This window comes from Rhinopithecus roxellana, chromosome 6 (genome assembly GCF_007565055.1).
Source record: "Rhinopithecus roxellana isolate Shanxi Qingling chromosome 6, ASM756505v1, whole genome shotgun sequence".
Classification (NCBI taxonomy): Eukaryota; Metazoa; Chordata; class Mammalia; order Primates; family Cercopithecidae; genus Rhinopithecus; species Rhinopithecus roxellana.
In genome coordinates, this window is record NC_044554.1 from 145,069,759 (window position 1) to 145,095,843 (window position 26,085).

The 26,085-nt window shown below is 39.9% G+C and overlaps 1 protein-coding gene across 1 annotated transcript; it reads right to left on the bottom strand.

Moving 5' to 3' along the window:
* Window positions 1-5,416: 5,416 nt before the first annotated feature.
* On the bottom strand, window positions 5,417-7,631 carry TWIST1 (twist family bHLH transcription factor 1). Its single transcript, XM_010358702.2, has 2 exons — window positions 6,620-7,631; window positions 5,417-6,085 (listed from the first exon to the last, which is right to left on the bottom strand). Exon 1 carries the CDS (start codon window positions 7,265-7,267, stop codon window positions 6,662-6,664), a length of 606 nt encoding a protein of 201 aa, XP_010357004.2. The 5' UTR covers window positions 7,268-7,631; the 3' UTR covers window positions 5,417-6,085; window positions 6,620-6,661.
* Between the last annotated feature and the right edge of the window lie 18,454 nt (window positions 7,632-26,085).

Sequence of the window (26,085 nt, forward strand, 5' to 3'; positions counted from 1 at the left end):
ATAGATTTAGGGATAGTATTGAATTTAAAAGAAGAGCCACAGCACAGTTCATTGAATATATCGTCTTAATATACGGGCAACAAATATTTAAAACCTTATTGTACGCCAAGACCCTGGCCTGAGCTACATGTTAGCATTCACAGTAACCTCTATGAACATTCCTATTCAACATGGAGAAAGGAATTGGACTCTCTTCCACATCTGGCGAACTGCTAATTCGTTTTAATTTTGTTTACAAGCTGAGCTTTCTTTAAAAAAAAAAAAAAAAGCTTCCTCTGTTTACAAGTCATTTTTAAAAATCCTTTTCAATCAAACTGATCACGTATCTTGGTAAAAGCCCTTCCCCATGGGCTCAGGGATTTCAGAGTGCTGGGTCCTGGCCCCATGAGTAAGGGATCACCCGCTCATCTTTCAGCCCATCCAAGCATCTTGGAGGTTAGAATCTGTCAGGCCTGGCATTCCTTCGCTCTTCTTATCACTCTCTACCCCTTCAAAAAGGCAATTGATTAGTTTCAGCTTTTCCAAACCGAGATCCGATATGTTTTTCAGGATCAAAAGTCTTTGAGACGTCCAAAGAGCAATGTGGGAAATGGGTAATGTGAAGAAGGAAAACAGGAGGGGGGTGGTGAAATTCATCTCTCACCCTAACTCTCCAAAGGAACCTAGGGGATGGGCATCTGGGCAGGAGATGGAATTGCAACTTCTGGGAGATGTACTTAACAACTTAAGATGTGTCTTCCCTTCCTGAAAGCAAATGTTTAAAGAAGAAAAGAGATATCTAGAAAAGGAGGTTGATGATTTATGCCTGGATTTCTCTCCAAGCATTTGCCTTCCTTGTATTTACAGGCGTGTCCCCATTTGCAAGTTGTACATCTGTTCTATTCACGTGATGTTTCATAAAAGCCCTAACATCTGGGCAAGATAAACTTCCTTCAGGTACCTGCTTAACTTTTCACTTGTCACACTCGCATCACATCACCCCCCCGAGGCATCCCTTGCCCTATCCGGCCTGCCTCAGTAGTGGCCTCTGTGGGGGTGGGCTGTGCTCCAGTCCGCCCACCTCCCACCCCCATGTCACTGGCCCCCAGTTCCAGCTTCCCACAATATCACTCCCTCCCAGTGCCAACATTTGCCATGGCCAGGTTCTTTGAGAGACTCCTGATCCTTAGTCTCCCACTTCAGGCCTGACTGTGCAGGTAAATGAGGGTAGCATTTTGAACCCAAGAAAAAAAGTTGTATTTTGATTCTGTCTTCAGACCAAACCAAAAGGAAAACTGCTGAATACGCCATACAAATTCACATTTAGGTTCGAAAGTCCCTTATACATCTATATATTCCTCAATAAAGTGAAAGAAAAGAGCAGCTGATTTTGGTGGTAGTCATTTCGTGAGATTTCCCTCTCTGGTAAATATGCAAACTTCATGTTTTACAGAAACTTAATTTCACTTGCTGGAAATCTCCCCTCCCCCAAGAAGGCTGCCTTCTGGAATGAATGCTTTTAGAGTTGTTTTTTCTTTTCCTAATCTGGAATTTTGTTCCTCTGACTTCAGCCTAAATCGCACGAAGGAGGAGGACACATCGACAAACTTGAGAGCGGGTGGGAGAAAAAAAAGAAAATAGAAGGGAAAGAAAATAGTCCACGTAAACAAGAAAGGAGGCTGTTGGAGGCTTTCACTGCAGCAAACCCCAAACCATCTCGTTGCAGGGTGCCCACAAAATCCCGGCTGTAATTGAGTGTTTTCTTTGAGGTTTTCTGACCATGTGCTTTTTACCATGGTTACTATGACTCTGACTCCAGAAGATGAATATTCATCATGATCCCATCCCAACCTTTCAGAAGGCTTATCTCGTTGGTCCTTACAAAGGAGGAGAATCTAAAGGGGGCACGTCCGTGCCAGTGATTTTAACCTGCTCCACCTTCCAGTGACCTGCCACATGCTCCTTCTTACTTTATAGACATCTGGGAATTCCATACATGCCTTAAACTCCAATTACACACCTTCTTCAAAGGACACGTGCTTTGATTTGCTAAGAACATTAAGTGGGCTCACGTCCTGAGGCCTTGGGACAAAAGCGAGGGGAAAATATATCCCATGTCGGTTTTCCTTTTTTTTTTTTTTTTTAATTTAAACTGGGTCCATCCTTTGCTATCCAGTAAATAAAGATAGTTAATAATCCTCCTATTTGCACATTCGTGGGCTCTCAAAGAGTTGGGAGGTTTCTGAGAAATAGTGGGATTGCCGGCTTTGAGAAAATAGGAAGAAACCGATTTCTCCTTCCACTTTGCCGGTGCACTTTCCTTCCACTTTCACTAGTGCTGGGGGCGGCGCATTCTTTATGACATATAAGCGGAAAATTCTGCAAAAGTGGCCCCCGGGGATCCCCGCCCGACCCCTGTCTGTCCCCTAATGTGGGCCTGTCTCTGGAAATTCCAGGTTGGGCCTTTGCCTGAATCTGTTGCTATTGCTCCCCTTGCTACCGCAGACACTAGGCACTGCTGCCTCCTAGCAGCGGCCAGACGCGGGGCTGGGGGCCTTCCACGCAAACCGATGGAGGTAGGGACATCGTCATTCTCCCCACCGCGCGGGCCGGGCCCGCCACCCACGCAGGCGGATACCATGCCCTTGCCCCTCTCCCATGCCCGCCGCAGGTGAGACCCTTGCTCCCCACGGAGTTCTGTTTGGGTTTCCGTGGCGTTTGTTCCCCGCAGGTTTGTTTGTTTTTCTTCAAATTACAGATGCAGGGAAAACCGCCTGACATCATGAGAGTGGGACAAACGCTCACTTTGAAGGATTCCTGGGCAGGACTTCAAGTGAAATCATATGCCTGAGAAGAACTTGATACTGGTCTAGAGAAAATAACCAGTTCTGACTTTGCCAAACCATGGAATGTGCAAAATGCTCTACTTTTTCGCAAGAGGCCAAGTGTCCCTTAAAAAGCTCCATTATGAATATGAACCTTAAGATCGAAGGGTCAAGAAGCCTGTGCCGTTGTTGAGTATGGGAAAAAATTTACACACATAGTGCAAGTTTCTGCTTCTTAACATTATTTTATTAATAATATGTTCCACTTTGGCGAGGGTACCTGTAACTGTGCATGAATTATCATTATCATCTGGACATGTGCTTGGCATGTATGTGCACAAAAGGGGAAATGTGCATATGGGTAAAAAATTACTGCTTTCTTGTGACTAAAGGCTATCAATCTGACCAACTAATAAACAAGATAAAAATAATCAATAGCACAGTAAAGAAAACATTCAATTGTCTATAGTTTAACCAAGACAATTTAATACAATACTTTCCCCTAGCAAATGCATTCTGGCTGAAGGAAAAAGATCCCGAGTGAACCAACACATTAATTGGAAAGCATTAGCTTCTTATTTCTGAAACAGAGGTAATTCATTCTATGTGTTCTTTAAGAGTAGGTAGCAAAAATAAAATGAAATAAAATCAAAAGAAGATATAACGGTGGAGGGAAAGAAACAGGTGGCTTCATTTCTATTCTAAAAAAGAATTTCGCGATTTATGTCTTGTGTATATGGGGGTAGGGATTAGAGTCTGCAAGCTGGAAATTGCATTATAGTACTTAATATTTTTCATTGTGCAGTTGCCTCATTCAAAATACAATTATTTACCACCTTTTTCATTCATTTATTTCTCTGAAAATCTGGGGGGAAACATTACCTTCAGTTTAGTATTTAATATTACTATAAATATGGTATTTGCTTTTCTCTAAAGTGTTTCCTCTTATGAAAGAAGTAGAAAAAGCAAAACACATTAAAAAAAGAAAGAAAAGAAAGGCAAATGGAGAGCTACCTTTCTTTGACACAATTAGTTCTTATATCCAGAGTTAAGATAACAATTACCTTCTCAGCAGTGATGACCAGCTCCATCCTGGTGTACCTCAAGAAATCTGAAATATCAAATAGTCAGACCAAGCTAGTGAACAAGGAGACTCCTCATGAATAATTCAGAAAATGGAAGTGGTTGGACGATACATACAGAAGAGAATTACCAACCTAATGCTTTCCCTCATCCTTCTAGGGCACCCTCCTTACAATTCTAAACCTACCTTACACACCACTCACACACACACACACACACACACCCCACAAATACGCCAACACATAATCACCTTCCCTTTCTGTTATTTGCTAAAGGACTATCAAAATCCAAAAATAATACTTCTCCAAGCTTTCAGTAATGTTTTAATACAAGTAAATGCTGCAGACTCCTTATTGTAAAATACTGTCTGAAATATTAACAATAAATTCATCATATTCTTATGTCAGCATTCTATGGTGCTGTGTGAAGAAGAAAACAAAAACCTTCAGGCAATAAAATAACCTCGACCTAAGCTAAGCAACAATGATCTGTTTGGATACATACACTTGTTAGTCACTGTTTGAATTAGGCACCAAAATAATTTTCCAGTTTGAAAGCTTCCCCAGTTACACTTGAATGCAGTAAATTGGATGTAAAAGTTAAGAACTGATACAAAATCACTATTTCTAATAATGTTAAAAGCCAGTATGTTCCTGGCCCAGAAATAATCAGAATGAAGTAAAATATCAAACACCCCCATTTGCCCATTATTGTTTTACTTAACTTCAGATTGTGTATGTGTGGGTATGTATGATCTCACCAGGGAAAAATTCTGTGTAATTTTGGATAAAATATATTTGCTAATGAATTGACTAGAAACTGCATAGCTGTAGTATTTAAAACTGTGATTGTTCCAACAGTTACCAAGGATACTGTAAGTTCAGTCTTACATTCTTCACACATAAAAAAGAATGATGCTTCCCAAATAGCATCAATATAGGGATATATTAACTTTTCTTTTTAGCAAACAAGACACTAAATGTCATATTCATTCATGAGAGAAGAGTTAAGCAAATTACAAATGGAATTTTCCCTTTTCTGCTGATTTACACTTTGTTTTCTATGCATTTCTGGTCATTTCTATGTATGTACAGAAAATTTTCATAACACTATGTATCTTTTCACTGAAAACCTGTTATTTAGGAATCTTCACAAACAGTGCAGAACATGACAAAAAGTACATAATAAGAGAAGAGTGCAGGTTTCATACTCCTTATTTGCATTTAACGGTTTTACAACTACCACCTCAAAATATAAGGGAGGTGAATAGCAAATTTGCTAGTTTTTGCTGTTTGAAGATGATATGAAGAAGAGATGCTACTAAGCCCACTGAATACCAAGATGGAATAATAATAAAGCTGTCTTTTTAAATAACATGCTTGTGCCTGTCAGTAGCTGCTTTATTTGAGTTTTTCACTGTTTTGTTTATATTAGTGCCCCCTCCCTCCTGGGTGCCTCTAGAATTAAACAAGCAGGTATTTACCACCAACTTAATCTTTAGCTTTAAAAATATAGACCAAACTCTAAGGTTCTTTAAATTTTTTTATCATATTTATTTATTGCAGAAAAATATACAAAGATATTTACAAAACAATCATAAAAATATGAATGCATTTAGACACCGGATCTATTTGCATTTTTACCATGGGTCCTCAATAAATAAATAGAATGTTGTTTTTTGTATTTTAAGTTTTTTTTTCCCCCTCAGAGGAAGGATGAAAAAAAGAATTAACTGACTATGGTTTTGCAGGCCAGTTTGATCCCAGTATTATTTCTAAAGGTGTTCTTATAGTTCCTCTGATAGTTACCATTTTAAAATAGAGAAAGTCCGTAATGATGCCTTTCCTTTCAGTGGCTGATTGGCACGACCTCTTGAGAATGCATGCATGAAAAAAATGAAAATAAAAACATTCTTCGTCAAAAAAAAAAAAAAAAAAAACACACACACACAAACAACTGTTCAGACTTCTATCAGAATGCAGAGGTGTGAGGATGGTGCCGCTGCCCGTCTGGGAATCACTGTCCACGGGCCTGTCTCGCTTTCTCTTTTAAAAGTGCGCCCCACGCCCTGTTTCTTTGAATTTGGATTTTGCTCTTCTAATTTCCAAGAAAATCTGTGGCATATATTTTTATTTTTAGTTATCCAGCTCCAGAGTCTCTAGACTGTCCATTTTCTCCTTCTCTGGAAACAATGACATCTGCAAAAACCCAGAGGGGGGAGTCAGTTATTGTTTAGGTCTCTGTGGCTGTTTTCTAAGACTAGTGAGCACTGTTCTTATCACCACCACCGAGAAATTAAGCTGAACAACCTGGAAGGATTTCAGCCCAAGGGCAAGAGGAAGTGGGTGGGTGGAAAGAAGGAGGAGGTGGAATTTGTTTTAAAACATATGTTTTAAGGAGAACAAAAATTGAAAGCTGAAAGAAAGGGTGGCGCTGGCAAAACGGTCCTTACCCGTGACCCCTGGGTGTCTGTCTCCCCTCCTGTCACGCACACTCACGCGCACACACACACCCCTCACCAGGGCGCATCCCCCTGGAGACTGCTCTCCCTAATGGGGTCCGACCGGCCTACCCGGGACGCTGGGGACGCAAGGCAACGGTGCCAAGTGAGGTGGGAAGGCTGAGAAGAGAGTGGGAGAAGGGAGGAAATCGAGGTGGACTGGGAACCGCGGCCTGGCCGGCCAGTCGTCTGCCACCTGAGAGGCGAAGGGGTGCAGCGGCGCGGTCCTTACCTAGGTCTCTGGCCCTGCTGAGGGGGTGGGGGGCTCCGCCTGCTAGTGGGACGCGGACATGGACCAGGCCCCCTCCATCCTCCAGACCGAGAAGGCGTAGCTGAGCCGCTCGTGAGCCACATAGCTGCAGCTTGCCATCTTGGAGTCCAGCTCGTCGCTCTGAAGGACCTGGTAGAGGAAGTCGATGTACCTGGCCGCCAGCTTGAGGGTCTGAATCTTGCTCAGCTTGTCCGAGGGCAGCGTTGGGATGATCTTCCGCAGCGCGGCGAACGCCTCGTTCAGCGACTGGGTGCGCTGGCGCTCCCGCACGTTGGCCATGACCCGCTGCGTCTGCAGCTCCTCGTACGACTGCGGGCTCCCGCCGCCGCTGCTGCTGCCGCCGCCGCCCGCGCTGCCGCCGCCGCCGCAGCCCGCAGACTTCTTGCCGCGTTTGCCCTGGGCTGGGCTGCCCGGCTCGTCGCTGCCTCCGACGCCCCCGCCCGCGGCTCCACCGGGCCCCGCGCCGCCGCCCGCGCTGCGCCGGCTGCTACGCCGCTTTCGTCCCCCGCGCTTGCCGCTCGGCGGCTGCTGCCGGTCTGGCTCTTCTTCGCTGTTGCTCAGGCTGTCGTCGGCCGGCGAGACTGGCGAGCTGGACACGTCCTGCATCATCTCTCGAGCGGCGACGCGTGGCCTCGCGGGTCCGGGGCAGAGGGGCAGCCCGGGGAAAAGGAGGAGAGCGGGGCGCCTCAGCCCGCCAGCTTCCCCAGCGCGCGGCGCCGGCCCGGGCGGTGCGGCCCGCGGAGGAGGGAACAGGAGGACGGACGGGAGGGACCTCCGCGGGGAGGGCGCGCGGGGGAGGCGGGGAGGGAGGCGGGAGGGGGAGGGGACGGTGTGGATGGCCCCGAGGTCCAAAAAGAAAGCGCCCAACGGCTGCACGCACACCCCGCCTGGCCTCCTGGAAACGGTGCCGGTGCTGCAGAGCCCGCGAGGTGTCTGGGAGTTGGGCGAGAGCTGCAGACTTGGAGACTCTTATACCTCCGTGCAGGCGGAAAGTTTGGGGGCAGCAGTGTCATTGGCCTGACGTGGGGAGGAGGGACTTTTCGAAGTTTTATAGGAAAGTTTCCGCTTTCCAGTCCCCCTCCCCCGTCCCACCTCCCTTTCTCGGGGTCTAACAATTCGTCCTCCCAGACCATTCAAAAACGACCTGGCCCGGTCGGCCGGCCCCTCCACCCGCCTCCTTGCCGTCCTCCCCCTTCCCTCCCCGTCGCCTTCCTCTGGCGGGCGCGGGGCGATTTCCTTACCCGCCGGAGCGTGAGGGCAGCGCCCCCGAACCCTAGCGCAGCCCAGGAAGCGGCCGGAGGAGACTGTCCTGGCCGCGGTGGTAGCCGCATCCGGAGTGGCTGTGACAGCAGCAGTGGCAACAGCTTTCTACACAGTGGGTGATGTCTCATCTCGCCCAAGAGCCCTCTAGGTCCGTGGGGCCGATTTGGGATTGCTGGGGCTGGGGGTGGGGGTGGTGTGGGGTGGGGGGGCATGCGAAGAAAACTGTCAACCGCGGAGCCCACTCAATGGTCAGGTAGACGAACCCCTTGGAGTTCCAAGGGCCAAACCGCCGTGGCCCAGCCCCGAGGTCCTGGGCGTTTCTGAAGACGTGGCCGCGCGGCGGGGGCTGAGGATTTGCGTCCTGGCCTGCTCTCTCACCCTTCTGGGCCCTCCTTTCTCCTCTACAACGACCCAGTCTAACACTCCCCAACATCCAAAGGACTACGCCTCGGAAGGTGCTCGAAAGAGGCAGAAGTTCACTCTCCGGTACAAGGAAACACAGTCCATGGGAAAGGCAGCAGAGCCAGAGGGGGGCAGCGCAGCGCCTTTGCTGCGGCCCTGACAGCTGGCAATGCCAACCCAAGGGAGAGACCCTGTGGCCATTTGATCCCCACCCCCAAATTAGGCCCCGCATTGTGACCCTGAAAGGCCAGCTTGTAAGAGTGAAGTGGGAATTTGATAGCGCCTGGACATAAGGGGCCGCCCGCTCTGAGACCCCCTCTCCCAGCCTCCACTATCTAGGGGATCCAGGGAACAATTAGGTTTCGTGAGCCCCAAACGCATGCCAATTACTTAGATACACTAACATTTTAAGCATTTCTGTCTGTATGTTAAAACGAAGAGCGCCAAAGAGGGTGTTAATGGGATGCTTCCTGGCAAACTGGAAGCAACAAAGTTGGTGAACAAGAAAGAAAGCCACCTTGGATAAGAAGCCCTCTTTTGCAATGCCATATTTGTTCCCTTTTTGAAATGAATGGAGGTACAATAACCGTTTCATGTCCATCCCTTACACGGCAAAGTAAAAGGCTGGAGTCAGTACTTTTACAGTACAGTGTTGGTGTGGGGGCAGCGTTTGGGGGCGACGAGTTTTGTGCACCCTGCACATAAAGTCCGCTCATGGGCTCCTCAGTACGGACTCGCCAGTGGGAACAATTAATTAATTCAGCAAAGCACCCCTTTCTGGGCTGGACCAAGGTTCGCGGCTGCAGATATCTCAAGCTGGAGGCAGGAGCCCAGGCGACGCCCAGGCAGGCCACGTGGCTGTTCCCCGCTGAGACTCGCAGCTTTAGTCCTGGAAACCTTAGGGTGTGGAGCTCCTTGGGTCGACTGAAGGGTTCAGCTTTTTCGGAGAAGTGAAGGCGAGTGTTATTTCTCCAGCGAGGTGTAAACAAGACTGCTTTCATGAGAGGGACAAATGACAGAGTTGGTCCCTTACCATTTTTACAGAAATGCTCAGAAACAGTGACTACAGCTTGTCAACTGGTCTGTTCAGTGAGCCGCTGCCTTATTGTAAAATAGTCTGTCTGAAAATCAGATTCGACTTGACCTCCACTTAATTTCAGTAGCACTCTAGCAGTTCTCAAAACAGTCACCCCTGCACCCTTGCGTTTGCATGTTCTGCTTACAGGATTTTATCTCTTGGAAGCGCTTAGAGAATGCGGCAGAAATTCTGCCCCACTCTCCACCAAGTGTTCTTTTTGTAAATCTGAATTGCACAGTATTCTGCGATTCTTATTTAGAACGTGGCTGCAGAAAGCTCGAAACTTTTTCCACTTCAGCTATTTTTTTAAAACATAACTATCAAATCTTATTTTTGTTTTGTTCTTTTTTTCTCTTTTCTTAAAAATAAAGAGATCGAATGATTGGACTCTTTCCTTTGTGGCCACGGATAAGCAAGACAGGAAAGTGTGGGTAAAGTGTAAGGAAATCTTACCTGACCAAGGGGAATTGGGGAAGGGGAGGGGAGCGGACAAGCTGGAGGAGAAACCGAGTCCACAACAGCGCAGCAGCCAGGGGTCATTAGCCAGCCCATCTTGCAAAGTCATCAATCTCAAAGACTGGTTCTTAAACAAGTGAGCCCAGCCCTTTTCCCGGCACTAAAACTTCTAGCTGATGGAGAGCTCCTGGCCATTGAGTACAGGGATCCCCCAAGGCTCAGGCGACGCTCTGATGCCAGAATACTTAGAGGGGAATTCAAAATGAACACCTAACCAGAACCATCCTGACCATGGAACCTTTCAGCCAGAGTCACAATTGATAGCTAGTTCTAAGAAGAAATTGCTCTTGAACTGTTCCGAAGAGCGGAGGATGAGACGACTTTTGAGTTCCTAAGTAGGGCTTGAATGTTACTTTTGTAGCAAAAGGTAGTCCCGGAGTTACCTCTCAAAAAATGGCTGGAGCTAGATACTCCCTGCTTTACAAACTGCAGCACGCCCTGCTGACTGTCCAATCTACTCATATATAGCTCTTTCTTATCTAACATTTTACCTAACAATTTTCTTTTCCACATTTGCAAGAATGGCTCCCTTTTTACTTGTTGACAAGTCAGATATAATTCTGGATTCTCTTATATATGCAACAATAATTACAACTTCTGCAATGTTTCGTTTAAATTTGAAATCTTCTTTCGAAAGTCCCAATCTTGGGGTCGTAAAAACAATCTTAGAAATTTTCTTTTGAGGCTGAAGTTAGCCTAACTGTAAGGATGTCAGTGGGGACTACCTTCTTTGGGAATGCTAGATTAACTGGAGTTCAGTCATTTTGCCTCCTTCTAAAATAAAGTCCCCCCCCCAAAAAAAATTAAATGAAAAAAAATTTCTTTTGTACTTGGATAATTCAAAACGATCTTTGTTTTCAAATTGCAAACTTGGCATGTTTGCAATCCTGCCTGAGGAATGTGTGCTGTGTTAAAAGTTGAAACAAAAAATACTGTTAAAAGTAACAGAGTTAGAAATCTCACACCGACCATATACAATAAGTATTAAGTATCCTGACCCTTTGAATATGCTGTGACATTCTCTTAGCAATAATCAATTATAAATACTTTTAGATAAGGAAAAGAAACACACACTATAGAATGGTTGGCAAGCTGGTAAATTCTGGAGTTTGAGCTTGCATAAAAGGTGAGTACCTCAATCTGTTCCTACTCTTCTTTCTCCTCAGACTTTAGATGGCCTATCACCTGTTTGTTGGCTCCTACTTCTGAGAAATAATTTCTCCGAATTGCATAAATAATGCACAGGAGCATTCGCACGGAAGGGAGTGAAAATTAGAAAGTCTGCAATTGAGTGAATATCAGATGAGGTTTTATATCTTAGATTTCATCTTGTTTTGAGCACTCCAGAGGGACTGCTGTTTAAATGAGAGAATTTTATTAAAGTGGAATATAAAGTCACGTCAGCACAGTAACTGTGTAAAAGCTTTTTCTTCTTTCATGACCCTGGTAGCCTTAATGATGTTTGAACACCTTTCCCTAAACAAAATCTCATTCTCTTTAAATGATGATTTAATTCATAAATTCAACAGATTCAATATTTTTCTATCTAAATAGCTTTAAAAGTTAAAAAAAAAACTAAAGTTATAAAATGTGACGTTTTCAATCCAGAAATAAAACCAAAAAGTAAAAAAGCACAATAAATTGGGGTGCCAACAGTACCACAAATGAAGTTTTCAAATAAATGTTCATCTTTAAAATAGCTGACATTCTGAACTCAGCATAAGGATGGGATGAGGACACATAGGTCTAACCTGTAGAAAGCACAGGATCAGAATATGGAAAAGTATGGAGTCTTGAAGAGCATTTTTTTGTTTGTTTTGTTTTTTTCAGGGGGTGTGCAGGCTGGAGAGTTGGTGTCTCAGCTGCACATTAACCTTGTTGGAAAACACACTCACTTCACTTATATCAAAGAATTGCTGGAATAACTGATAAAAGAATGCAAGAAATAAATAGTTATTCATAGGAACTATTATCATTGTCTCAGTCTTTCTACATAGCATTATCTGTCTTCTTTTTAATCATTCGATGACCTGTAATTTAAATATAAATTGAATGATTTACATTCTATGTTTTTTCAGTTCAATTTATCTTTCTGATTACTCATAACTTTCACCTTTCTTCACTTGAAGGGATTTCCGTTTTTCACAAATGGCTTTTCCTGAAGCCTTATGTCCTGCTGCTATTGTTTGGTTTGGTTCTTTTTGCAGAAAACATGTTGTTTTTGCCAGTGACCACAAGAGGACACAATTTCCCAGATAACTTTGTTTAGAAAGACGCTCATAGAAGAGGAAAGCTAAAAAAAGAGCAAAAATAACACACAATTAATGAATATCATTTGGAGATGTCTATTTTATTTATGACATTTTTATTAATTAAAAAGCATAAACATGAGTTGGCATTCAAACTTTTGAAGATTTTATAATTTTTACTTTTTTAGAACATTAAATATACTAAATATACTAATGTTAAGGGAAAGTGTTTATTTTACATTGACATAATTTTGTACAAAACTCTTGGTGACTTTGAATTTTACTTAATTTTCAAGCCATGTTTGGCAATGAAAAACAGTTTATTTATTTATTTTTTTCCTAAAAGATTTTTCAAAATGCCTTTAACAGTTTGAATTTCTATTTCAGGCATTTGGACTGTCTTTACATTGAAAACTATATGAAAATTATGTTTTATAGTTTTCCACTTATATTTTAATGCATATTTTAGGTTAATAACTAAAGGTATTTTGCAGATACATGGAAAAAATGTGATATCTCAAGGTACTGACTCTCAGCACTTCCTCAGAATTATTAGACACAATCTCTGATTTTAGAGATCCTTCCTCTTTTCTACTGCCTTCTTTCAAATTGTAAATTAAATGATTTGATAGTTTTCTGAAGACTTTCATGGTTCTGGTGGATTGCTATAAGGAGCAGGCTGTGGAATCCTGCTTTCTTTGGGATTAAATGCTTTTGCATTTGTGTCTTCATGCAGATATATCCTTGATTACTTTCTCTGAGACCCTGCTGGAGTGAGTGAGGAGTAGACCAAAGACTCTGGAAAAAAAAAAAAAAAGACTGGAAAAAAAAAAAGGAATGAATGAATGAACGTTTTAAGAGGTTCGAAAGGAAGGAAGGAAGGAAAGGAAAAGAGGAAAGAGTAAGTGAAAATAAGAAAAATAAGGAGGTCAAGAGAAATGGAGCAGAATCTGGAGAGAAAAGGTGAAAGAGAGAGCTGGAACAAGGGAGCAAGAGTGATAGAGAACAAGAGAATGAGAATGGGGGAGGGAGCAGCCAGAACTGATGCCAAATATTAGTTTCCCGAGATGTAAAAAGAAGTAATTAAATTAGTAATTTGAAAAAGTTGAAAAACATTTAAATTTGAAGGGATTTTAGAAATTATCTAAATAGCCAGCTTTATAGATGATTTTTTTTTTCTTTCTGGCTGCTGCATTTCTAACTCTACAATTCAGCCATATGTGTAAATAATTTTGTAACACAGGGAGCTATATATTATGATATATGTGTGCACAGAATGCCAAGGAAAGACATCAAACCTGGACTGAGGTGATGAGTGCCTTTGTGCATTGGAGAATTACCTTTGTGCCATGGTGGTGGCCAGGAACGCTATAGATATCCCAGACAGAAAGGCATAGAAAAGCTCACAGACCAAATTAAGATACAGTTGACATGTCCCATGGTATATTGAGTCAATCTGAAATATACAGCAAAAAAAAAAAAAAAAGGAAAATCTACAGCCTAGTTTAATATACTAGTATAGGTTGTAAACTGGCAGGAAGGACTATGCTCCCCAGATCCTGTTGTATACGGTGTTAACCTGTCCTAGTTTTCTTTTCTGTTTCCCTATATCAATCTTCCCTGCTGATACTGTGCTTAAGAGGTCCAAAGTTAAGGATAAGCATGAATGGAGGATGAGAAACGGGCAGTTGCTCTTGTCCACAGCTGGGACTTGAAACAGCCTGCTGAGCAGCTATGGATTTTATCTTTCTGTCATGGCTAGAGAATGAGTGGGCCAGATTGGATGTTCATAATGGAGAGCCTATTTAAGACCTCATGAATATGAGTGCTTCATGAATATGGGGTTCCTTACAAGCTTTATGACAATTTCATGTTTACTTGGTCTTTCTGTCTCTGTTTGGTCTGCTTACACCACAGATATTTAAGATGTCTCTCATGCTACCTGTTTCTTTGCTTAAATTCATCTCTTCTTGTTTCCCTGATTTTCTTTAGTAGAAATAATTATTCATAAAAACTATAGTAAGCATACATTGCATGCTTACTGAAGAACACTTTAGTTCAGCTTTAGTCTTTTTTTTTTTTTTTTTTTTTTTTTTTTGGGACAGAGTTTCACTCTTGTTGTCTGGGCTGGAGTGCAATGGCACAATCTCGGCTCACGGCAACCTCTGCCTCCCAGGTTCAAGCGATTCTCCTGCCTCCGCCTCCCTAGTAGCTGGGATTATAGGCATGTGCCACCACGCCTGGCTAATTTTGTATTTTTAGTAGAGATGGGGTTTCTCCATGTATGTTAGGCTGGTCTCAAACTCCCAACCTCAGGTGATCCACCCACCTCTGTCTTCCAAAGTGCTGGGATTACAGGCGTGAGCCACCACACCCGGCCAGCTTTAGTCTTGAAGGATGAGTGGTAGTGAACCAGGTAAGAAGTAGAAAGGGAGGAGGAAGGAAAAGATTCCGGGCACTGGGTGCAGTGTGGGCAAGGCACAGAGGCATGGGCATGCATAGCTTTTTCAGGAGCACATAAAGAGTTTTTGTATGAGTGGAGGTAGAATGGGGGAGGGAGCAGCCAGAACTGATGCCAAATATTAGTTTCCCGAGATGTAAAAAGAAGTAATTAAATTAGTAATTTGAAAAAGTTGAAAAACATTTAAATTTGAAGGGATTTTAGAAATTATCTAGTCTAAATAGCCAGCTTTATAGATGATTTTTTTTTTCTTTCTGGCTGCTGCATTTCTAACTCTACAATTCAGCCATATGTGTAACCCGAAAGCATTTTTCCAACTGATAAGAATATGTTTTCTTCTAATTCTAAATACTACTTGTGGCCAACTGTGGGACTAAACTTCAGTGCCAAAAATGATTGAAATAGGCAGTGAAGTGGTTTGAAAGGGGTAAAAGGAACTTCCTCCAAAAGCCACCTTATGTTTCCCAGAGTCATGCTTTAAATCTATCACTGGTAACTCAGTAATTTGGGACTGGCATTGTCCTCTCCAGGCTCCTCTTTTATATCACAATGTCCCCAACATGAGGGAGCACATTGGATCTCTAATTATCTTTGAATAAATTTGATTGTATGTTGTTTTCTCTCAAGACAGGAAGGCTCAGGCAGCCAGAGGACACTGGAACATGTTGGGGAGGTTAGGCTGAAAGGCAGGAAAAATTGTGAAGGAAATGAAGGTTGTGGTACTAAGGTTCTATGCTATTTTTCCTAATGTAGGAATTGGCCTGATACCACGGGCCTGTTCAAGCCTTCCATGCCTTTCATTTGTTAACATGTCCTAGGTTTTTTTTTTTTTCTCTATATTTCCTTATATTAATCTTCCCTGCTGATGCTGTGCTTAAGAGGTCCAAAGTTAAGGATAAGCATGAATGGAGGATGAATGGAGAGACACAGGGCAGAAGCTCTTGTCAATGGCTGTTACTGAACAGTGTGGCTGAAACTGTTAGTTCTGTCTTTTGGGACCAGTTCTAGATAGATAGAGCACAGTGAAAAAATTAAGAAATAAGAACCTGCCTGGTCTTGTCTCATTGTCTTGATTTCTGTCAATTTAAAGGTCTTGAAGCCTTGAACTATGTCTATCAAATAAGACATGCTCTTCTATTTCACTATCAGATGTGAGCTAGTAACTAAAAGTATTGCATAGGCTTTTTGTTTTAACTGTAATGGGCTGTAGAGACATAGTTGTCGTCAAGAGTAGGAATATATCCAGGAAATATGAAGTGTATATAATGAAGACCGGGAAAACAAAAATATCCACTAACAGTCTTAAGCAACCTCAATGCAATTTTAACTTTACAGCCAAGTTTTGGACTGGAGAAAAGTAACAGTTATGTAAAAATTAAAAGAAAGACAAAGGGCCGGGCATGGTGGCTCACGCCTATAATCCCAGCACTTTGGGAGGCCGAGGTGGGTGGATCACGAGGTCAGGAGATAGAGACCATCCTGGCAAACACAGTGAAACCCCGACTCTACTAAAAATACAAAAAATTAGCCGGGTGTGGTGGCAGGCACCTGTAGTCCCAGCTACTTGGGAGGCTGAGGCAGGAGAATGGTGTGAACCCGGGAGGCAGAGATTGCAGTGAGCCAAGATCGCACCACTGCACTCCAGCCTGGGCAACAGAGTGAGACTCCATCTCAAAAAAAAAAAAAAAAAAAAAAAAAAAAAAAAAACACAAATATATTAATTCTGAACAACATGAGCAGACTTGGACTATCTGAGGAGCAAGTATACTTAATTTATTTTGTTTTAACTGGGACATCCTCCAAAATATACTACAATCTGATTTAATTATGAGAAAGAAGTACTTAATTAAATTAAAAGTAGAAAGAAACTCTACTTCTAGATTTATGTAACATTAATTCAGTGTTATTTTCATTATGTTGATTCTTATATGAAAGTTGGGCACCCAGATTTTAAATAGAGATTCATTAAAAGATTCTATGGTACTTTTGTAGAAAATTTAGCAAATATTTTAAATGGAAGAGAAATAATTTTAAGAGAAAATTTGGTAAGACAGAAAGATTATTCAATTTTACATGTGAGTACAGTAGCAATCACAACTGCTTTTTCTTGTATCATTCCCATGGGTTACTAGGTATAGCAGAGGTTCATATTGTTAGAATAATTTGATAGAATGAAAACAGAATAAAAATAGAACAAAAAGGAATCTAGGCAATCCCCTCAGATTAAATTAGACTATAATTCTACTTTAATTTATTGTCAAATTCTTAACATATCACAGTTGAGGACTGGAGAAACTGCTTACAAAATGCACTTGAATAAAATCATAGAATACTGTTGCTAGAAGAGGTTTCAGAATCCAGAGCAGCTCTTCCTTTCTGGCAAGGCAGAGTGGCTGTAGAGAGTAGAGTAGTGGATTATAGCCTGGATTCTAGAGGCAGTCAGCCTGGTTTCAAATATGGCTCAACTTCTCACTACCTGTTTAACCTTAGATAAGTTACTTACCTCTCCATGCCTCCTGTGAAAGGGAGAAAATAATGTACATCATTAGGTTGTTGTGAAGATAAATTCCTAAGTGCTAACCACTTAAGATGGTGCCTGGTACTTGATACATGTTTGATATTATTGTTTTAACTGAGAACTAAGTTATGCAAGACCTTGTAGACTGAAATGAAGCATTTGCCCTCAATTCTGAATGCAAAAGTTGCACTTTGAAGGGCAAATGAGGAAATCAATTGATGAGCCATTTCTGTTTGAAGAGCAACTATTTCTATGTCCATCCATTACCACCCAAGCCACAAAATGCACATTGGGGACATCAACTGGAAGTTTTATGATTTATCTATGCCCTGCCTGTCAAGGAATGGTAACAGGACACATATTATTTCTTGAACTTCTATACTGGGCCACATCTTTGCTGAGGTAAAGACTGTAATATTAAACTGTCTACTTGATACCACAATGTGGGATTCTCACAGACATCTCAAACTCACTGCCACTTTCACATAACCTATTCCTTCCACCCCTGCAAATCAGTAAATTTTGGTAAATTGTTTATCTGTTTAGCCTAAAAGCCTAAGAACCATCATCAATTCCTCTGTTTTTCTTAGCCCACTATCTCCTTCATCCAAGTTATTATGAGAGGAGAGCAGTCTCCCACCAAGACTGACAGACTGGACATTCACCAGTTGACCCTGAACTGGAAGAGAAGAACCTTTCACCTGTGTAGTTTCAAAAGCCAGAGCTCTGTGTAATAAAACAGCTGGGAGAAAGTACCAAAGGAGTTCCCAATCAGTGGCTGTAGTAATTAGAATAGGAGTGAGTTTTTTGACTGCGGAAAACATCGATTTTGTCCTCTTCCGATTTCTCAGGATGGTACAAACATTTAAGGAGTGGTGCATTCTGGTCATAATACGTCAATGTCACTCCATCAGCAGTCTCAGAACTCATGAGTATTCACTTGACCACACCATTCCTGTGCAGCAGGAATAGTGCTGAATAGTGCTGGAAATTGTTCAGTGTCTATGGCATGTATAGGCTTTTCTTTGGGGGAACAGAGAAACAAGTTAGGAGGCCATTGCAGTAATCTAGGTAACATGTGATTGTGACCTGAACTTGAGTGGTAGCAGTGGAACTGGAGTTGGAAAGAAATGATAAGATTGCAGATATATTTTGAAAGTAGCCAACAGGATTCATTAAAGGTAAGGCATGAGGTGTGAGAGAGAGGAATGAAGGGTGACACTAAGTGTTTTGATCTATGCAAAATAAAGGGTATGTCGGCAACCACTGAGATGGAGAAGGTTGTGAACATTTCAAGGGAGACAGCAAGTTCAGTTTTAGATATGTAAACTTTGAATTGTCAGCTAGAAATTCAAGTAGAATTGTTGGGCAGGCAGTTGGACATTGAGTCTCAAGTTTGTGAGAGAGCTCTGGGTTGGGAGCTTCAGGATAGAATTTGGAATTAATCAGCATGGATAGCATTTGAAGCTATGTAATTGGAGGAGATCACTATGGGAGTGAGTCTGTGTGAGGAAGAGATGAGGACTGAAACTAAAAAGATGGTGAATACTGCTATAAAGAAAAAAAAATAAAACAAGGAAGGGGCATAAGGATTAATGGAGAAAGTATAATTTCAAGAAGGGTAATATTTGTGAAATCAGAGATAATTTCTTTTCCTAAGAAAAGACTAAGACAAATTGAGAAGAAGCAATAATGCAAGACATAATAGAAAAAATTCTCCAGAGTAGGAAAAAAAAAACAGAGTTTATAAAGTAGAATAGCACATTGTATTCTGAGCAAAGTTAATGAAAGTAGACTCATATCCATAAATATGCTCAGAAAAATGTTGACCATTAAAGACAAAGAAGCCATCCTATAAGCATGCAGAGAAAAAAATTTATCTATAAAGGAATAAAAACAGGCTTTTTAGGTTTTCTCCATAAAGAAAAAATGTCAAAAGGACGTTGTCTAGGCAGTTCATATACACAGCTAAGATTGCGTGTTACTACATGAAGTGTGAAAGGACTTTGAAAATACCATTTTGTCCCCTTATAAAAACAAAGTTAAGTATATTTTTTACTTATTGAGAATCTCACTTCCAAGAACCGTGGTGAGCAATGGTACAAGTAAACACAGAGATTTAAATCTAATCAATTGTTACAAAAAAGACAACAAGAGTAAGTACAAAAGGAAACAACACATTCTTAAACAAGAAACTTATAAAAGTATTCATGTCTTTGTAAATGTAAACTTAACTCCAGAAACAGACTTGAGATAGATGACATGAATTTTAAAAAATCAGCAAGAAGACACATTAAAGACAAGTGAGATAAATTAATCAAAAAGAGAAGAATATGAAGAATATAAAACTTAGCGGAATTAGCCTCAGAATGTATATTCAATGTCATGTATTTTGTAGTGGTGGGTCAGACGACTAGCTCTGTGAAAGTCTAGTAAATAACGTGAACAGGTTTTACAAACAATTGTGAAGATTCATAGGGCCTCTAAGGAAATATGTGTCCACACACACATACACTGTCCAGAAGAATCTCAGCTATTCCTGCTATTGTGACCTGAATAAAGTTTTTTCACTTAAGTTCATGGATAAATAAGCACTGAATATCATCAAGGACAGTATCCTCGATGCCTTGACAACACATGCATATTGAACATCCACTAAGTTTCATAAAACTGGCTTTTTTTGTTTGGTTTTGTTTGTTTGTTTGTTTGTAGAGGCAGGGTCTTGCCATGTTGCCCACGCTAGTCTTGAACTCCTGGACTCTCAAGCAATTCCCTTTCCTCAGCCTCCCAAAATGCTGGGATTACAAGTGTGAATGACTGTATCTGGCCAGGACTGTTTTTTTTAAGGAATGTCACTTAATATAGGTTTATGATATGGTGGCAAAAATGATTTACTCTAAGTAATTTTTACCAAAGGCTAATTCTTTCTGACTGTGTGGTTTAATCTTGCTATAGGTTTTTGAGCATCTAGAGTTATATATATTCTTCTAGTCATCATTTATAAATCTTGTCTTTCTTAGCTGATACATTGAAATTGTTGAGAAGTGATTTGAGATTGTGCTTCCTGAAATTTGATAATAAAATGCCATAATCTAGATTACCAGTGAGGTGATATTCTTTTGAGAGAATCACTGTACTCAACAAAATCTTAAATGGAAGGCATGTTTAACTGGAATGCTTTCTTGCCCCTCATTGGAGGTAAGGATATGATAATTAACCATTCAGTCATCATCATCATCATCTATAATTCAATACTATTAGATTTGAACCAATAGTATATTCAATAGTATAGAACTAATGGTATAATTCAATACTATTAGTTCAAATAGTTCAAATAGTTGAACTAAGTTCAAATCTAATAGTATTGAATTGAATTGTCAAAGAGAGAAAGTCACAGCAGACATAATATAAAAGTAGGCAACATTTCTTATAATTTTAAAATTTGAATTTAGGTAAAATATATTTTCCTATGACTTTGGAAAACATTGTATTTAAATTTATACTGTTCATACTGTCATGGAAGAAACATAACTTTGAGTTCTATTTCATAATGTATACAACTGCATTCTATTCCATCACATGTCATGTTCTCTTTCATTTTATGTAGTTAGATTCTTTTCTGGTCTGAAATATCAGAATAGTACCTTGTGAGATGAAGTGAGGGGGTGAGGAACAGCTTGTGTGTTACAAGCTGGAGTGGGAAAAAGACACTGTGTATAGCACTGCCTCTCTCATGTCAGCCTAATATGCTCATAAGAATTTCAGCTTGGTCTTTGCCTATTTGTATTCTAGCCATAGGCTTAAAAATCTTGTGTGCAGTTTGGAACCATTCTGTTCCTTGGTGGTTCACAGTATTAAATGAGACCTTATTATGTGTTAGGCACTACCTCAAGGCATCTGGGATGAAGAGATATATTAGGTAGGATATGGGACTATAACAAAGAGATCCCAAAATATAGTGGCTTAAACAAGGTGGTTATTTATTTTAAAATTTGGATAGGTGCTACAGGCTTGGTGTAGCAGTGACTCAGCCATGTTGGAGGTTTAACTTCTTGCTCTGCCATTCTCAGAATGTGGCTTCAATTTCATGGACCAAGAGACCACTTCAGGTCTCATGTCAATTTTGCATTCTAGCCAATGGGAAAGGAGGAAAGCAAGGGGAAGACACATCTTGCCCTTTCTAAGGGGAACTATCTAAAAATTACATATGTGACTTCTGCTCATTTCCTATTGCTAGATCTTAGTCACATGGCCACAGCTAACTGCAAGTGAGGCTGTGAAATGTACCCATGGCTGGATGGCCATGTTTAGCATAACCTCTGCAGGTTCTATTGCTGACAAAGAAGGAGAGAATAAATATTGTCAGACAATTAAAACAGGCCCTTTCTCATGTGGAGAAGGAAGTAGGCATGATTTGTGGCTTAAATTTGGCTCGAAAGTTAGAATTTACTCTTTTAATCCTATTCATATTCTTCATGCTGGTTATACACCATTTTACTTAGCCTGCCAGTGCTGTTGTCCCCTGCAATCTCAATTTATGGGCATTTAAATATAAAATAGTATAGGATTTACAGTGTTTTAACTATATTTCTTCTATCCCATCCCAGTGGCTCATGTTACTAATTTCCCCACATATGTCATCCAATATCTACTCAAGTTGGCCAAGTGCATGCCCCTCATTCTACTATGGACTCCTAACCAAACTAGAAAACTGTGGTGAGCAGAGCCAAGTTCATAGTAAGCATCCAATAAATATTTGATAGATTTTTATTAAATTGGTAATGAAAGTTAGCACAAGAATTGGATGCTGAACAGAGCAAGAAAACTCAATCTGATCCTGTCCAATTTAAATGTAAACTGAGCTTACATTATTTCTTCTTTTCACTCTCTCCTCACTGTGACATTTATATGCTTGTTTAGTTTAGGGCTACACATAAGAACGACCATGAGCATTTGACTTGGGAAAGGGGCATCAGGAAATTGTTCACCTTCTTGATCATTTTGTCAACCCCTCTTTCCCAAAGGAGACATTTATGTAGCCCAATAACTTTTTTAAGCTGAAATAAAATATATCTTCAGATTTTCTTTCTATATAATTTCTGTAGAAAACATATAATTTGCATTCATTTTTATAGAAGAATCTTGAAGAGAACTTTTAATTTTATATGCCAGCATAGGAAACATAGTTAATGAAAGGAAAAAAGACTAGAGACAAGGGGGACCAGGGGAGAGAGAGAGAGAGAGAGGAAGAGAGCTATGATTTTTAAAACGTTATTGTTATTCATAGCTACTTATCTTGTGCCATGAATGATAAATGAACAACTAGTAGAATGGTAATACAGTACAATACATTGAAAGGCAATTACTAATGATATAGGAGCATTAAAAAACAACTACAGCTAAATTTAGCAAATCAGTCAGAGTATTAAAAATTTTAGATTTATGAAAGAGTGAAGTACTCTTAAAGAACATCTGCAAAATCATAGATGTAATAATGGCATTATACTTCAAGCTGATGAAGAAAATGTTATAAATCACATCATCTGGCTTGGAAATTCTCCCAATGCTTGGAACTTTCTTTCAAGAGAATCTCTATTTCTGAATTAAATGCCATAAATTTGAGAATTGTATTCACTTTTGTCACTTGATCCATTTGGTAATACATTTTGTATGAGCCTCCATAAAAGGTTTTCACCTGACCTTAGACTGAAAATTACTGTTTGTCTGAGTAGTGTCCTTTCCTCTTAAAAGGTGTTTACTTAGGTTGTGGTCACACTGTGTTCTCGGCCAGGACTCTTTAGCGTCTCTGATCTCAGTGCTGCTCTTGTCACTGATTTGGGCTCCTTGGGTATACAGTATAACAGCAATTTTTTTTTTATACTAGCATTGCATATGACACAAAACAGTCTTAGTTTTTCACTCAGAAGTTGTGTTTCTCTTTTGTTGAGATAATGAAACAAACATTTCACACAAATATTCTGTGTTATAATGCTCAAATTTAACCTTTGGAGATTCATCTCAATTAAATTGTACAAAGGAATCAATATCCAATTTGACTATAGTGGGCCAGACCTGGGCTAAAACCAGAATAGGTTTGTCTAATCGTCATAGTTTTTCCTCTCTCTCATATTCATGTTCCAGGCATTAATATGATAATGTTATGTTGTCAAAGTACCCTATTTATCATATTTATTATGATAATGAAGTACTCTAATAAAATATATCACCTAAAGGAAATAACAAGTGTTATGTGGTCTTGAAGTCATAATCTTCTTATTATAGCATAGGCAGGGGGACACTATATATATATATATATATATATGTATAGCAAACACATGTAGACACACATAAACTTAGATGTATTTCTGAAGCATTTAAGAAACAGCCCAATTCAGATTAAAGGAACTATTTCTTTCTCACTCTGTGAACATGAAGCAGTACTAATATGTAAAATGAGAGTAGGGAAACATCATACAAATTGTATGAAGTAGAAATCATCTCAGTAGCAATAGACATACTATTTGAAAACTACTATAAATAGAAAACAGAGGAACTAACAGCAACTTTTTAAAGGAGTCCTTCTGTTTATGCTTATAAATTGTTGGCCACCCCAGCAATTCTGTTCCATATTTGCAAGTATTGTAGATTGTATGCAAACCTATGCCTAATTGTTAGGGACGTGGAGCTTTCATTATACCGACAGTTGTCAAGTTTACCTCTAGAGAAGGTGACAATTGAGTCAAAATCTGGCTCCACCTTTGTCTCTGCGTGAACAAGCTATTTTAACTAATTTGAATTTGTTTTTCTCTGTGTAAGGTGGATATATTAATATCCTTTTCAGGAAGTCTTTGTGAAGTTTGAACGGCATAACTTACGTAAACAGCTGGCACCCAGTAGTTGTCCCATGATTGCTCTGCCCTGGCTTTGATGTGCCTTTCTCTGCACTGGCTGCAGTGGGGGTGGCAACAGCTCACTGGAACAGTCCACAGGAGACAAGGTGCCTTTAAAAGCAGACGCAAAAACAAGCCAAACAAATAATGCTGGATTTATGGTTAATTATTTTTGAATTTGCCCTTTGTGTTCCTTTATACCAGTAGTGAAGATAATGGAGTCAGAGAACAGTAAGTAAACACTTGTTTTTGGTGACCTTTTTCTTTTTAGAATTCACTCAAATTTTCATAATCTCTGATTATGTAATTAATTAACTGATTAATTTTTGACAATTAAATGTGAACAAAGAATAATTGTAAATACATATAATCCACATGAATCAACGGATACTGTTTTGTTTTGTTAGAATTAGCTCTCTCTCGGGGCTAATGTGACTATATTCTAGATATTAATTTAGCGTAAGTGGCAAACTGTTTTGGTTTCTGTGGAGATTTTTTGTTCTGGTTTACTGGTATATAACTGTTTCCTCACCTTTTCATTTCCTGAAACAGCACCAAGTACAGTATCTAAATTTTGACTAATATAAATCAAAGCACATGCTTTCCTTTCAGTAAAGTCCTTTATTTCAACACATGTGCAGGATTTTCCTTTTTAATGCATTAGACATCTGTTATTACTAATGGGGATAAAATGTCACATGTTAAAAACAATACAAGTTATTAAAAGCATTCAGATTTTAAATATTTTGAAATTTTGCTAGAAAAGTTGATTTTTTTCTTTTGTTCTGTGGCTGAGTTTTCAAAACATGAATATGCAAAATATGTTAAAATGTGCTCTTCACATGCGTATGAGCATGTGAATATGAATTTGTAAAAGCTCTTGGAGATCACATTTATCAGGTTCTAATATATTCTTTTAGAAAGTAAATATTAAATTTTACACAATTTCTATGCACTTTCACACACACACACACACGCTGGGGCTAAGTAGGGAGCAAAACTGTCTACTAATTGTTTAAAAGTCTGGGATTTCATTAGAAATGTTAAGTGTATTCCTGACTAGTCAATAAATGCCTTAGTGTTAGTACAGATTACTGTTACCAGTTTGTTTTGGGGAAGGGGTTTGTGTGTTTGTGTGTAAATTATAGATAAACTGAGCTGTGTTTTAGATGAAATCCCTTAACATTTAATCAAATTTTCCATTTAAGTGTCAGTAGAATGAAAGAGCATGTTTGTTAAATGGTTTTCCTTTAAAATTTTAAGCTCTGAGTATTTAATGGTAAATTTAATACTTATCTTTCTAATTAATTTTAACTTCCTTTTTTGGGGAACGCTGTCAGAATATATGTTTTGTTGAAGACAGATTTATAAATGAAAATCAGTGTTTTCCCAAAACCAATGATCTCTTTTATGTAAAACAGTAGAAAAACTGGGAAACTAGGCTGTTAGAAGTCAGGATACTGAATATCCTTGCAAGAAGAGAGGGGCAATGATTGGAAGGGGGCCTGTAGTGTGCTGGTAAGGTTCTACTCTCAAGTATCCAAAAAAAAAGTTACAGAATATAACTGCTAAGCATCTTAAATACCTACTTCAAATGTTTTAGAGTTAAAAAGACGAGCATTCTCACCCAAATAACTAGATCCTGCTCTTCAACTGAGAGTAAATATCATAAATTGTATTGTTGTGTTGCTCTTTTTAGTTCAAAATAACTTTATTATTTTTCTGATTACAAAAGGATGGCCTGCTTACAAACCAGGAAAATACAAACAGGCACAAAAAATGATCAGTCCCCTCTAGCATATATAAAATAAACATTTATATTTATAGATATAAAAATATGCACATACACAGATATACATGTTCTCACATGAAGCAGAAATAAAATTATGCCTTACATACTGCTTTATAAAATACATTTTTCTTATCAATTTTTGGAATTATCTTTCTGCAGTACAAACTATTTTGATAACTCATCCTTCTAATGGATGCAACTGTTTTAAATAAGGACTTATTTTTTTAGACATCTAGGCTATTTTCCATATTTTGATAT